General features: G+C 61.6%; 1 protein-coding gene across 1 annotated transcript; it reads left to right on the top strand.

Annotated features, from left to right (window-relative positions):
• Positions 1-12,557: 12,557 nt before the first annotated feature.
• Positions 12,558-13,868, top strand: LOC117649570 (N-acylneuraminate cytidylyltransferase). Its single transcript, XM_034392458.1, has 5 exons — positions 12,558-12,624; positions 13,073-13,186; positions 13,252-13,404; positions 13,488-13,634; positions 13,726-13,868. Exons 1-5 carry the CDS (start codon positions 12,558-12,560, stop codon positions 13,866-13,868), a joined length of 624 nt encoding a protein of 207 aa, XP_034248349.1.
• The last annotated feature ends 1,720 nt before the right edge of the window (positions 13,869-15,588 follow it).

Below are 15,588 nucleotides of genomic sequence, written 5' to 3'. Positions count from 1 at the left end.
CAGGTACACCGAGAGAGACCCTCACGGCCCTCACGGCCAGCAGCGCCAGCGCCAGCAACGACAGCGCACCGCGCCCACCGCGCCGCAGCGCGACCAGAATAGCCCCGCAGCAGCCACGCGGCCGTCCGGACACGCGGTTCAACAGACACGCGGATGGCGCAGACACGACACGCCGGGGCCTCGCCCCCCGGGGCCTCGCCCCGCCGCGCACTGGAGACGCGCGCCGCGAGGACACGACCCTGCGACGTGCCTCGCAGTGCGTCCACCACGCCCCGCACAGCACTGGCAAAACAACGGCCGCGGGTTCAAGTACCCCGAAGCCCAAGTCACTGTTTAGCGCCCTCGAGAAACAAAGGATGATAAACTGAGGGTCTTCACCTGCTCCACAGTGCTTTCGCAGTGCTGCACCCCGCTCGCCGTTACCTGGTGCAGAGCGGCGGGGCGGCGGAGCGGAGCGGCACGCAACATTGGGCTCTTGAGGCGTCATAACCGGTCGTAACCGACCTAACGCCGCGTCGCGCCGCGCCCCGCCACGCCCCATCACAACGGCCTCACGCGGCGCGAAGACAGACGCGGGGCAAAGGGAGGGAGGCCGCGTCACGTGACGGATATTTTCCCACGCTCGGTGGCGGTGGGGGTGGGGCGGCGTCGCAGCCAACAAGTAGTAGCCGAGCGTGGCAGGCCGGCAGGGTGGCGCGGGCGCGCCGACCCGACCCGTGGACCCGTGGCTGCCGTGGCTAGGCGCGAGGCGCGAAGCGGCGACGGCGGTGGCGTCACACTGTAGGGGCCGCAGCCGGCCTCAGCCCTCACGCCACCGCGTACATAAATCCCGTAACGCGGCGCGCCACCCAGGACGTCAGGAGTCAGGACGTCAGCCTCATGAATGTGCGCCGTGTCCTGTTCCTGTTCGGCGACACAGCGCGGCCTTCTGCGTGCTGACGAGGCGGCCGCCGTGCCTGGCGAACCAGGGCCTTGAGGTTCTTATCAACGGAAGCGGCTCCCGATAGGCACCGTGTAGCACCGCGGCGTGGGCGTGCCCGCGTGCTACGCCCTGGCCGTCGCCGTCGGTGAGGCTGTGCGGCGGTGTACACAATGCTGCGGGCCATGCGACGCGACCCCAGAGGGGCTCGCCGGCCGCCCCCCGCCCCGCCGGCCTGCCTCAACGCGGTGGAGGCTGGGGCTGGGCACGGCCGGGCCGCCGCGGCGCCGGGCTGGTCCAGAGCGTCGACCACCAGACTGTCGCGGGGCGTCGCATCGGTCTGTCTCTCTCACACGGATACGGGCCTTTAGCTTGTCATCGCCATCCTGATGGGGATTTGAACGCACACTGCTGCACACCGCTGCCAGCAGGGCCACGTCCTCCGCGGCGGGGCGCCTCGTCCTACGCGTGTCCAACAAGTGCCTGCTGCGCGCAGCGTGCTGCACTGCGATTGGCGGCGTGGGCGGCGCGCGCCCGGAGAGGAGAAGCTCAAGTGACACATCCGCCGCGCCGCGCTCCGCATCCGCTCAGTGCAGTCCAGCGAGCAGGCCGTCGTGGTCGCCGCCGCCGGCCGCCGCGCCGCGTCCACCTGGCCGCCACGCGCCCGCTCTTGTTTACCTTCGCGGCGCAGAAAGTGCGACGCTCAGGCGAAAGAGAGGGAAACACGAAAAACGCTACGGCCGGTTTGCAAACGCCGAGGCTATTTATACGGTGTGTGTTACAAGGTTTTGGTGGTGCGCGGTGCGGTCTGCGGACTTACTTTCAGACACAATGCCAGTGTTTACCCCACGCCACGCGCCGCACGACCAGCCGCACGCCGCTGCGCTGCCAGCAGGGCGCTCTGTCTCTCTCGCGACCCCACGGGACTACGAGACGCCCCGTGGGTGCGAGGGAGACAGAGCGAACCCGCCTTGCTGCCGCCGTGCCATGCCGCAGGCCACAGCCCCGAAAACACACAATTACTCTTGACCCGTTTTCGGCCTTTCGGTTTGCGTTTCGCTGCGCCTCTTTCGCCGATTTCGCGCGTTTTCTACGCGCCGCGTCGCCTCTAGTCTTTTGGGCGCGGAAAGCCTACGCGGGACGGCGCGAGAGACCCTGCCCGCCAGACGCGTGGACCGTGTGGAGGGAGACACGTGCCAGAGGCGGTCGTCATGGAAATCTTTGTAATGAGAGCACGGCGCGCCGAGCGAGCGAGATTTCGCAGCTGATTTCGATTCGGGTTTTTGCTCTCCCCGCAGCCATGCCGCGGCAGTGAGCGGCGCTTATGGCTTCTGGCATCGGCTCTCGCCTCTGGCCGCTCGGCCCGTCGTCAAGGAGTCTCTCTCTTGTCGCGACCGGCGTCGCGGGACGCGGCGGGACGCGGGCGACGTCCCGTTCGGTCACGATTCCCCCTGAACTGGATCCGAAGACGACTTTTACAACCCCGTGTTCGTAAAAAACAGACCCGCTAAAAGGCCGTAAAGATGGCGAAGAAGTAGGCTCGACACGGGGGCGGCGACGGCAGGGGGCGGCAGGGGGCGGCAGGGGGCGGCAGGGGGCGGCAGGGGGCGTGCGGCAGGTCGGGGCAGTCCTCCGCGACGCCGCGCAGGGCCCGGTCGGCCCGCTGCACCGCCAGCGAGTACGACAGTCGCAGTGAAATGGCGGCCGCCACTGTACGTTCTGTACACTGTCATAATGTGCACCGAGCGGTCACGGCATGGCCGGCCAGCCAGCCGGCCAGGCCCAGGCAGAGACGTCCGTCTCGTCCTATTCTGGGTGTGATAGTGTCTATTCTGGTAGCAGACAAAGGAAAGGCTTCGGCCTCCCCCTCCCCCCTCCCCTCCCACCCCATCAATGCCCGGCCACATATCATTTATACCCCTCGCATTGACGGGGGGCTGGGGAGGGGGGCACAGACTGCGCCCCGGCCGCACCCAGGGTGTCAGAAAGAGTGTGAGGCCAAGGGGAGGGGGCGAAAGAGATTCAAGCACACGACCCTACCCGGTTTTAAATCAGTTTCGACGGTCCTGCTGACGGTCTACGATGATCGCTCGTGATTGCGCTTGGACGCATCCTGTTGCAACGCGACATAATGACAATCATCTCGAACCGCAGGCGGAATGGACAACGGGTCGCATCTTGTCCAGAGCCGCTGCCGGCGAGATAACACCCTCCTCGCCAGCAGCGAAGCAAAAACAAAAACAGAAAATTACCGCCGCAGACGTTTATCTAACCGCATACTAACAGGGGTGTTTTCGCGGCGTCTGCTCTCGAAGGAAAAGAGTTGGACAGCAGTGCGTGCTCGGCAGACACAGCGCACAGAAGGAACGTACCGCCGAGCGTACAGCGACCCGCCTCAATTTTACCCAATGCAAGTAGGTCAGTTTATGTTTACGGTCTGCACCGAGCAAACGGTAATCGGCTGGGAATGGACATTTGGCAAACGGCAGGTGGCGACGCACGGGCTATGCGTCGGGAAAGCTCGCGGAAAACGGCGGGAAAACGGCGGGAAAGGAGTCGTTACCGGGCCGACAGCGGCCTCCCGATCAAGTCAACATTTTGACAGAATGATGGGCTTGGCTGCCGCAACGCGCGCGCGTGCTTTGAGTCTGGTCGAGGTTTTCGCCTTCGGGGCGGGGCGGGGCGGGGCGGGGCGTGACTCAGACGGGACCTCGGTCAAGCCGAGAGTCAGCGAACCCACCACGCCAATTCCCTTCCCCGGGACATGAGATAATGGCCTAAGGTCACGAGAGGGTTTCTCGTCCCAGCGTGCCGTGAGCCGAGAGTGCACCGCCCCGTCCTCCACGTTCGAACCGCTGTTGCGGTGTCCGAGTGACTCACAGACTCACAGCCACACCGCCCTTCCAGGTAAAGCAGGTGTATCCCTGTACGATGTAAAACTCGGCGTAATTACGGAGGTTCGAGGTCGCCCGCCCCACCCCGCCCCGCCACGCCACGCCACGCCCGACCCCGTTCACAACATCACCCCATCCTTTGCGAAATGGACGAGCGCAGCCCCGTTTCGTTGCCGCCAGTGCTGCCCCCCCCCCCTTGGGGCCCCACACAACCTTTCTTGTTTATAATTACCGCCCGATCTGCGGCGGCCAAACTGCTTCCGGATCCGATTGGCGGGCGGGGCGGGCGGCAGGCGGTACGGCGCGCGGAACGTTAAACTCTCTCCACTGCCGCGCCACCGGCCGGTACCGAGAAGACTCGCAAGGCGCGCCGGCCGAAGAACGCGGCCCAAAACGACAAAAAACGGCCCAAAAATCCCTCCGCCACCGCCGCCGCGCCCACCAGCTGCAGACGCTCGGAGGAATGAAGCTTCTCGTCGGTTTCGTCACTTTCATAACTTTACGACGTGCGAGGCGTGGCAGGGCGTGGCGGGGCGTGGCGGGGCGTGGCGGGCGAAGCGAGTGACTGACACGTTATTAAGGTGGCGCACGAAATAGAGCGCGGAGGACCCGCGGCACAAATCACGCTTCGGCGGGCGGAGGACGAGGCTTGGCTTTTGGCTTCGCTAGTTCTGCGAGAAACGGGTGGCGCCCGGCGCAGCGCTTTGCCTTGCAGCCGCCATGCACGCCACTGCCAAGCACCGTCACTTCGCTTAGCGGGAACCTCGCGCGCGGCCGCGCTGAATCAGTTCGACGAGTGCGTCAAAGAGGCAGTGCTCGCTGTACGCGCAAAACGAAAATGTTTAGCTTTTCCGCTTTTCCTCTCTTGTGAGTCAGTCGGGGAGGCGCGCGCCAAACACGGCCCGCATCTGTGTGCAAACTGCCTGAACGCAATGGAGGGAGGCAGGCGGAGAAGTATGCCTCCGATGCGCGCAGGCCATCCCTTTGTTCGTCGCTCTGTCCCTCTCGCACCTATACGGGACGCTCCACGAGTGCGAGAGAGAAAGAGCGACGAAAGCGACGCTTCGAATCAGTCTGATGGTGGGCCGCTTGCAGGTCCACGAGCACGCCGTCGTCCTCCTCCTCCAGAGCGCCTCCCTCAACTGCGGCTTCCGGCCGGCGACGACGGCGGCGACGACGGCGGTCTCTCTCGCTTTTCGCGTCATGCGCGGCAATTCTGGCGGTCCATTAGAATGGAGACGACGTCGAGGCCTCCCGCGCCGGCCAACCGGGCCAACCTACACTAGAGGGAGGCCCTCCCCCTCCTTCCGCACACCACCACGCCACGCCACGCCACTCGCCGCTGCTGGCTGGCGCCGGCCCCCGGCCGTGTCACAAATCGGTACTCCGCTCATTTGTGTTGAGGATGTAGGGAGGTGAGGCGGGAGGGGGGCGTGGGGCTATTGGTTTTAGCACCGTGCCTAACTCCGCTGTTCGCGTAGCCAATGCGCCTGGCTGGCGTGCCCGGCCGCGCTGCCGCGCTCGTCGTGCTGGCCTGCTGGCCCATCGGAGCCAAAATCGAACTTTCACTCCTTTAGCATGGCGGGAATGCTGGACTGTTATGTTGGCCAGCCTAATCCCGCGGTGCTTCAACTAGCCGGGACCAGTTCAGTTAGGTCGCATAATTTGCGGGATCCGCGGCGGGATCGGTGCGGGCGGCTTGGCGGTGCGGCCAGCCAGCCCACAGAACAGAGTTACCGTTGGTCGTTTCTGCCTTTTTGACGAAATGAAACTGGTCGTGTACGTACCGGAACAGCGGCAGGCCCTGGTCGCCTTTGCTGGAGAAGGACAGTCCGGACAGGGGCTGCAGATGGCGGTGTAGGTGGCCGAAGACGCCGGTGGAGGCGGCGCTCTTGTTGGAGTCCACGACGCTGGGCGGCGCGGTGGAGCCGTGGCCGAGCAGGCCGTGGTGGCTGTGGTTGTGGTGGTGGTGGCCGAGGCCGGCGGCCACGCAGGCCCCGGGCCCGCCGCCGGCCGCGCCCAGCAGCGCCTCCCAGGCCGCGTCCTCCGCGGTGTCGGCGTCCATCCTCCGGGGGCCCCACGGCCGGCCCCAGTCAGGCACGGAGCAGCGCCCCGCGGCGCAGCGGCCGTCAGGACAACGGGGTTCCGAGCGGCGTCCTGCACTGGGGCTGGGGGGCCCCCGCAGGACTAAACGACTCCGAGCGCGCCGCCGTCATCCTGGCCTGCAACAAGAAGGCCGTCGCCGCGGTCAGCCGGTGTTTTCCTGGGAGGCTTCGGTGGGACATGGAGCACGGCTGCCCGTGTCCGCAAACACCTCAATTTGCACGGCCGGCGTCGGGCCGGGCGGGGCGGGGCGGCGCAGTGAAGCACGTGGCCGGCCCCTCCGACTCCCGCGCGGCCCAGGCCCAGGAGAGGGGCCTCACGCCGCACCATCCGGACACCGCGCGGAGTTCATCTTCCTGCCGCCGCTGCCGCTCATTGCAAATCGACAGGACGCCGCGACGAGGACGCCGAGGACGCCGAGGACGCCGCCGAACACAACGCGATGAGTCACGGCCGGACGTGCGACGCGACGACGCCGATATCGCACTGCACTGCGGCACTCGGATAGTTCGCGTGGAAGGAAAATCCAGGCAGTCTTTAAATAGAAATAGAAGGATGGCATGGCACGCCGCAGGCTGAGCCCGAACAGCGCTTTCGCAGCTCTGTCTCCCTCGCGCTCGTGGAGCGCCCTGCGTTGAGCGAGAGAGACAGAGCGTCGAATCGCAGTAATGAGCCCTAAGTCGTGACGAGCACGGCGTAGCAGCGTAGCGAGACAGTTATTTTGGCGTCGTGGGCCTGTAGAGCACCGCGGAGCTTGTCGATTGGCGCTCCGAAGCAGCCATTTACCCCGTCAGGCGGCTACACTATCGGAACAGTGGAAAAGCAAGCCACAATACTTTAAAACGATTACAACCGTCTTCGACACGTGTAGCACCGCGGACACTGCGGCCGCAGTGCAGTGCGGCGCGACGGCGAGGCACTCCATCCATTCGCTTCCCAGGGACTGTACACTAAAGAAGTCATCAATGAAGACGCGGCCGGCTCGCCATTCTCGTAGAACCACGCGGGCCGTGCCGAGCCGTGCTGAGCCGCGCCGCGTGGTGCTGAACGACCGATCCGCTCGGCTCCGCTCCGGTCGCCTTGATTGACGATCGTTCGGCGTTTTCGTCCCTCTGTCTCTCTCGCACTCGCGGGGCGTTCTCGTGGGAGCGAGAGAGACAGAGCGACGGGGTGCCTATCTCGGAATCAGTCCCGCCCGCCACACCTGGGAGACTGCTTCCGACATTCCCACGGCTACACGACAGAGCGCGTCCGCTCAGCGTTTCGTCGCTGTCTCCCTCGCACCCATGCGAAACGCCCCACGAACTGTGCGAAATCAGCAAGCTGCCATCGTCGGCCAGGCGCAGGCGGTGGAAGGCGTCGAACGTAGCCCGTCCCGGCCGTCCCGGTGCGTGCGAGGCTGGATTTGCACCACAATGGCGGAGGGTCCAACCGACAGACAAGGAGTGAGGTGACGCTGCCGGGGAGGGCCGCCCGCGCGTCCTCACCGTCGTCCTCGCTTAGCGGCGGGCCCGGCAGGTCATAGCTCCACGCCGTGCCCTGCGCGGGGGCTCTACGGGCTCTACTCAACGCTAGCTCCACGCTAGTGACGACGCGGGGGAGGGGGAGGGGGTATTAAGAGCATGACTTCCTGACAGGTGAAAATGCGGCTCGGAGCGGAAACGCTCTGTCGCCACACACACATACAAACACTAAAGGAGTGGGAGACAAAAAACGCGAAAAAAAAACAGGAACCCGCTAAAACGTTGTTCTCGCATTCCAAGAAAAGGCTTTGTTTTCTCATCTTCAGTTTCTTTCTTCGAAGTACTGTAAGTCACCTCCACGCGCGTGTCCAGCTTAGCCAATTATGCGTTGTTGGAGTTCTATTTTTTTCGCGGCGAGGCTCGCCAAGGAATCCAGTCGGTGATTGGACTGGAGTCACGTCGCAAGTGATACCTCGAGTATCGGTTGTTTGTGGTCAACAAACCCGCGGCGTGGCCTACTCATGTCTTGGCTGTGAGTGTGCGTGTGTGTGTGTGCGTGTGCCGTCAGGTGACAGAATAATTGCAGCCCCGAGCGGATACTCATATGATTTAAATTTACACTTACTTGCTCACCTGTTATTTATTTATTTTGTCTCTCTGCAGAATCGTCACCTCCATTCACACAAAGTTCCTGGAAGACACCTCTGGAAAGTCCAGGGTCGTCTCTATACGGTCCTTGCCTATCTCTCTCACTCTTGGGTCTCTCTCCAGCCGGCCCGGCGCCCCGCACGCATCCTAAAAGGCTACTTTGGAATGGAAACGGCCGCCTCGGGAGAATGAAGCAGAAATATATTGACCTTTGTGGTGACTCGGCGATCCGTGTGGAGGTTGGCTCGGGACGCGTGGCAGCGCGTGGCACGGCGAGGAGTTCGCCCCCAGTTCCAAACACTCCCCCGTCGACTGATTCCGAGAGTCGTCTCGTCGCTCTGTCTCTCTCTCGCACCTGGCACGCCCTGTGAGGGCGACAGAGACAGAGCGACGAAAGCGACTCTCGGAATCAATCTGCGGGATGCGAATGTCGCGTGGAGGTTAGTGTGCGTCAGGGTTTTCTCTATTCTCCCCCAGTTCCAAACACTACCCTGGTTTCGGCCCCGAATGTGTAACGCGGCCTCGCTGCCCGCCCCCGAACACAACGCAGAGAAAGTCGGTGGGATCTACCCGCCCGCCGTCGTCGCTCCGCCGAGGCAGTGTCTCAGCCAGCCCGCCTCGGCCCGAATCTGAGGCCGCACCGCACTGCACAGCTTGAGACGTAATGACGGCACTGTCTCGTCTTCCGCCGCGATTCGCGCGAAAAGGCTCATCCTGCACCCCCTCCCCCTCTTCCCCCGGCTGCCTCGCTGCCTCGGTGCGTGAAATGACCCCTCCCCCTTCCCGCGAGCACTTCACGTCGTGTGTCTCGCCACTGTCTCGCCTGGCGTGCTGCCGTCGCCTCCCAGTCAGTGCCTCCCAGCCACGCTGCCCAGGCAGGCCAGGCAGGCCAGGGGCCGTCCGGCAAACCGGCAAGCGGCGGAAATTGCGGCACTGCGGAAACACTGGGGGGTCGATCCGTCACTGACGCTACCCCACACACGAGACAGACTCTTCCGCAGGGGGAGAGAAATGGCCCTGTCGATACCCCGCGCGCGGCGGTTGTCCCCGTAACGCTGACGTTGGGTGACACTCTGGCGTGGAGTAGCGTCGGCACTGCAAACGGCGCGCCTGGGGTATAGACGCCGGATCGCGTTTCTTTTGCCATTGATTGCAGGAGTGCTGAGCGATCTGTTCCTCGCGCCGCTCGACGCCGAGCAAAGCTACAGTAAAGCTAGAAAAGCTATCACGACGTGCCGCAGATTGAAGCACGCAACACGCACACCATTGGAATTACGTACACTGCACCGCGAGTTAGGATGTTGAGTCGCGGGCGTGGCGTGGCGAGGCGGGCCGGGGCGTGGCAGGTCAAGTTGACCCGGTCACAAAACCAGCAGCCATAACATATTACGTTTTTTTCTCTCTTCGCTTCGATCACGGCGTCATTATCATCAAAGCCAGTCAAAGCCCACTCAGGTTGTTCCTTTTCGGGCTCAGTCCCCGCAGTGGCGCGCAGTGGCGAGAGGTGAGGCCTCCCTCGCGGCCAGTACCCCCTAACCTAACCTAACCTGAACCAACCTAACCTGACTTTACCATGGCCGGTGATCAGGGCATGGTCAGCCCCTCCCGCTGGTCAGGAACTCTGCCCGGGCGGCTGCCTACTGCTTGTCATCTCACCCCCAGGTTCGAATCACTCCCACTTCCACCTGTTCCCGCAGAGAAGGCATTATTTCGGCCCCAAGCAGTCTGCCGGCGCGCGGCCGCCCTGTGTGTTTACGACAGGAGAGTTTCAGAGGCTTGCGGCCGGTGCGGTGGCGTGCGCGCGTTTACAGTGACGAACGTGTTTGAAAGGAAGCGCCTTCGGTGCCATGGCTCTTGAGGCAGTTCAGTGGTTGTACAACGGCCACGCGATTGCTACATGCAAACTGTCTCGGCGTGACGAGCGCTACTCACGCGCACACACACACACACACACACACACACACACACAGACACACACTCACACTTCGAACTGTGTTCCTTTTTCTAGAATCTCGACAGCGGCCTCGGCTTGTCGGACACTAATTAGATTTATGAATCAATCGGATGAATGGGCGGGCGGCGGGGCCCGCGGGCGTGAATGGGAACGCGTTTTGTCTTACAGGCTGTTATTAGCAGTTATCTGTTATCCACCGTGCCAAAAGAACCAACAACTATACAAAATGCCATATCTACTCTGCAGAGCAAAGACGTCGGCAGGTTTTTTCTTTCTTACTTTTTCTGAGCAGTGTCAAAACTCTGCAAAGAGAAGAGTCTAAAACACGAAAAGAGAAAAAGCCCGACCTGAAAATCACTTTATAATGGCGTGCAGAGCGTGACGGTGGCGCTATTCGCCGCGCCTGGACACTGGACTGGGCCGACTTGCCCGGGCCCTGGGCTGCCCTGGGCGGCGCAGCAGGTCGGCGCCCACAATTCGTATTCGCGCGCGGTATGAAAAAGTCGTCGTTCAAATGGTCGTCCGGCAGGACCGGCAGGGCCCGCAGCGAAGCGATGCATAGCGGTTTTTTCCGCGGCTGCTCTCCTGGCGTGCAAAAAAGGGCGGAGAGGAAACAGTGGCGAAATTCACTCCGTCAGGACCGTCCCGGCGCAGCAGGCGTAGCAGGCGCAGCCACAGCGAGGCAGGACAGTGGCTTTTCGGCGCGAAACGCGGTGGCGGGGGCGGCGGCGGGCCGTGGGGTCGCACCGCTATTACTGTCAACCACTTGACGCCTCACTCATTCACGGCGACCGGCCCTGCCCCTGCTCGGTGGGGACGGCCAGCACCGAGCCAGCACGCCGAGCGCAGCCAGGGTCCCTCTCTCCAGCTCCAGCGGATCCAGCGTCGGAAGCGGAAACACGGCCAAGCACAAAAATGGCGCGCGGGTTGCTGCTTTTGGCAGGCCGGTGACCCCTTCTGCCCTTATCGAATAGGCGCGGCGCCAGGTGGAAATTTGATGCGGACCCCGCGCGGTTTCCAAAGGCGTCCGGGACGTCTTTGCCAACAGTGGGGTCGACACGCGTCGGCAGGACTGGAAAAGGCGGCGCGCTTCGCTTACCTTTGGCGAGTCGGCTGCCGGGGATTCCAGGTTCCGGCTGGAACTGCAGGGACCGCAGGGACCGCAGTGGGCCGACGGGCAGGGGCAAGCGTGGCCTCGGACGGCCCGACCGGGCATGAACCACCTGGACCAGGTTCACCAGGTCGCCGTCGTCGTGGTGCTCCCCAGGGAACGCCTCCGCAGCCACAGGGATGGAAGAAGCGCGGTGCGGCGGCTTGTCCGCGGAGGGGCGTCCGAGGTGTGTCCACGAGGGTGCTCGCGGCGCGTAGCGGCGCGGGCTGGCAGCCGGTGCTCCGAACGTAGATTCGATCGTAGACGAGCAGCTCGACTCGGCGCGGCACGCCCGGCACACCTCACGCCTTTACTTCACTTCTCTCGCCCGCGATCCGATCCAAAGCACTGACGCCATGCTGACGACGCCTGCTGCCCGGCCCCTACCCGGCATGGCCCCGGCCCCTCCCCCCTCCCCCGCGACCCGCTGCCTGACTGCCGAGCCTCTACCGAGCCTCTACCGAGCCTCAGCGGGGACTTTGCCTTTACCCACGTTTTCTTTCGAATCCCGTTCTCCATCTCCACCATCATCGCCGTCCTCGTGGCTGCCCCTCCCCTCTCCCTCTCGCCTCTCTGTTCGTCCTCTTCTCTTCCTTTCTGTCCCGTTCTATTCTTGCTACTCTCCAACACTGTTCCTCTTTCGGCAAAAAAAGGAGGAAGGGGAAAAGGGCACACCCGCATCGCGAAAGGCAAGTTCAAGGGAATTGGAAATAGACCGCCTGTCGCGCCTCGTGCCACGAAGGTCCGAGGGGTCCGAGGGCCGTGACAGTTGGTGACTCATTTGGGCGACCCTCTGCCCTACAGCCCTGCAGCCTGCAGCGCAGCCAGGCCCTGTCCCCAAAGCCCAAAACTCGGCCAGCTCTGATTGAAGCCAACTCTGGACTTCCCCCTGCTGAGCGCTATGCATGCGCGGCAGGGGTCTGACTCACTTATTCCCAGAGTCCAAATGGACGGCGATCGTTCCAGATTGTGTTCGGAACGAATCAACGAGCGTTCTGGCGGGGTGTGATGATGGTTGATTCTTGCTGAAGCGCCTGAGAGGTAGACAGGCCCGCGGCCCGTCGCGCGGCGCCGCGATGCAGGCTGCCTAGCCTCGGTTGGCAGGGGCTTTCGAGGCCGACCGGCCGATTTCGAGGTAGATTTCCGTTCCTTTCCCTTCCGGGCTGCCGGATTGTCTGCCACGCCCAGGTGCTGCGGTGCGATTTTATGGTGTCACATTTCGCACAGCAGGAATGGCTTTTGAAATGATGCCTTGCCTTTAGGAGGAAAGTATACATTGACTGTATTAAATTTTCATCGAATAGGTATGATTTGTTATGTGGACGACTGAAGGCGACAGTGAATTCTAGACGATAAGACAACCAGGAACGTTAACCAACCACTTACAACGTTGCTGCCGCTGCCCGAATGTTTGCTGTTTCAAAATATGCCGCTGAAGTGGCCTGCTAGTGTGGTGTTTTCAGTACCAACTGCAGGAAATTTAATTTACTGCTGTACGACGCACAGAGGCAGCTGTCACTGTAGAAATTTATCCATACATTCATTAAGCTACTTTGCCAATTCAATATTAAAACATTGATATGGTAGTTTTTACTGGAAAACTGAGTTAATTTTGTGTGACATGTTTGCTTGGGGAGGTTGGCAAGAGTTATTTAGCTGAATTCGTCTGCTTTCCTTTTGACAGATGCATTCGTTTTGTAAACATTTAGAGAATTTGGTTTAACTTCTTTCTCATGCATTAAAATGAAACTTAGCTGTGTTGCATTTATTTGTCCATTACTTTTGATTTTGACAAGTTTTATTTCGCTATCAAACGCTTCGGACAAAGCGCCGGCCTTTAGAAACTTCGCTAGGTTAGGATTCTGTTCTGAAGTAATGTTTGGTTCGATATTCAGGACGGCTGAAGTTGAGATATCCTATCTGTTTTCAGTTCTCACGTAGCTGGTCTCATATTGGCCCGCTGTGGCAGCAAAGGAATTCGTTTAAAAAACCTAGTGACAATCGAAAATGAATCACTTCTACGCAGAACTCTTGTTACTTTGAAGAAGTGCGGAAGTAAGTTAAGGTAGCGCAGCTAAAAATCTTCAATGAAGTGGTCTTTAACTATTCTTTGATTTCAGAGTTTGCTTCCATATGGGTGGCAACAGATTGTAACACAATCGCCCATGAGGCTTTGCTCTCAGGAGCTCGTGTATTCAGGCGTTCCTCGCTAAGTGCCACTGATACTGCTCCGTCAATCATGGCAGTAGAAGAATTTCTCATGCAAAGACCAGGTATAGTATTTTAGATTTAGAATCAATTAAAATACACTCGTGAGTAGAGGCAGATGAACTAATGGTTATTTTTTCATCCACAGAAGTTAACATTGTTGCACTCTTTCAGTGCACCTCTCCGTTCTTAGCACTGCCATTCATTCATCGGGCATTTGAGCTGCTGTCACAGGGTTATGACTCGGTGTTCTCAGCAAACCGTGTGTACAAGCTGAGATGGCATCTGACATCAGGTAGGGACGTTAGGGGCTAAACAAATCTCGGGAGTGAGGATGGGACAGTGTGGAGAGTGAGTCTAAAAGCTCGATTGCGATGCACCCTCAGGCGGAGTGGCCCAGGCGGGCAACTTCGACCCAGCTCGGCGGCCGCGGCGGCAGGACTGGAGCGGCGAGCTGGTGGAGAACGGCATGTTCTACTTCGTGGCGAGGCACCTCGTGGAGGAGGGCCTGCTGCAGGGCGGCCGGTGAGTGGGGTGGTGGAGTAGCCTCGCGCCAAGCGCCTCCCGCCGAGCTGATCCGCGGCCAGTGGCGCGCGCGAGCACGATGGGAGGCCTACCCGCCGGGCGTGGAGCCTGGCGCGGTGGTTGGGTTGCCCGTTGCTGTGCGGCAGGCGGCGCCACAGCAGCTGAAGGCAAAGGCCGCCTCTCCTCTCCCACGCCTACCCGCATTCATATTGCCGACAGTTCCGTTCTCGCGCGAATTGATGCAGCGCATTAATTTGGTTCCCGCGACGGGTTTGCGCGGGGCGGGGCGGGGAGGGGTGTGCACCGACGAAACTCCTTGACCCACGAAGGCTAAGGCTAAGGCTGCCGCCGCGGATGTGGCGTGGCGTGGCGAGGCGTGGCGTGGCGCGGACAGCCCAGGTTTATTTTCCTCCTTGCCCTTTCCGCCCTGTCCGTGTCCATCCTGCGTCCAGGCTCCGCAGACTCCGCGTCCTCCTCGCCTCTCGCTTCACTCCGTTCATTACTGTCGTGCTGCTGTGACTGGGGCTGGGCTTTGCTTTCACACCGGTTGGGTCCGGAACCGACCGGCCGGCCGGCCGCACTGCCGGACGACCGGCCAAGATCCCTGGGACTCGCAGTGACACGACGTCGACGTCGCCAGACCGCCAGGCCGCCAGACTCCGTCCACGACGGGGCGGGGCCGTCCACCTCCAACGAACGCGCCCCGAATTTGCAAGTTGTGCCCCCCGCCCGCCCTAGTGTCTGTCACAGGCTGGACGCCGTTGACGTTGGACTGTCACACCGACGCTCACTCACACACACGCACGTCCTGGCGTGGCCTTGTGGGCCGCCACTGCCGCCACAGGCACGCCGCGCATTCCTCGCAATGGCAATATGTGTGTACTTGGCTTTGAATAACCCATTCCGCTCCGCAGCTCCGCGGGTCCGCGACTTGGCTTTCCCAAGGCCACCGCGTCTTGTCTTCTTCGCTTTCTTCTCTCTGCCGGCTGGTCCGCGTTAGACAGACCGGGCCGGTTCAGCTGAGCTGATACCTCCCCGCCAATCGGCGCCCTACAGCGGCCCAACAGTCTGATTCCGCGCACTGCCTGGTCGCTCTGTCCCTCTCGCACTCATGGGGCGGTCCGTATGGGTGCGAGAGAGACAGAGCTACGAATCGCGTAATCAGTCTGCAGCCTCCACGCGCGCAGCGCGCCCAAGCGGCTGGCGACACATTCCTCGACACATTCCGCGAGATCGCGCAGTGGAGTGGAGAGGTCCTCCCTTGTCGCCGTCGCCGTGGACTTCCCTCCCCCTCCCCTCGGAGCGCGCGGCGCGGTCACTCTCTGAACAGCTGCTAGCCGTGCGGGGTGCGTTACAAATCGAATAGACGTGCGACCACACTCTTCTAGTTTCTAACAGTTGGCCGAACTCCCCGCGCACATGGGCCCGTGTGACGTACGTTCTTTGCGCGCCTTGCGTGCGGTTTCGTGCTACGCGGGCTACGAGTGGAAACCCAGTGTGACTAAAGAGTGTCACGTGTGTCGATTCCAAGGCTGTGGCTACAGCAGATACGTCGTCGTCCCCTCTACTCGATACCACAGATTACTCAGCTACTCAGATCAAGAGCGCTCGGCAACCCTCCCCCCCCAAAAAAAACCTGTGGCTTTTTTGTGAAGAGATTTCCCTCCCCCCTCCCCTTCTCCGTTCTGTCTGAATAAAAGATTCCTCTTTTTTTCCCTTTCCGT

Source organism: Thrips palmi, unplaced genomic scaffold (assembly GCF_012932325.1).
Source record: "Thrips palmi isolate BJ-2018 unplaced genomic scaffold, TpBJ-2018v1 HiC_scaffold_4, whole genome shotgun sequence".
In the NCBI taxonomy this organism is placed as follows: domain Eukaryota; kingdom Metazoa; phylum Arthropoda; class Insecta; order Thysanoptera; family Thripidae; genus Thrips; species Thrips palmi.
Note: the sequence above shows the minus strand (reverse complement) of the source record. Positions and strands in the feature narration are given on the sequence as shown.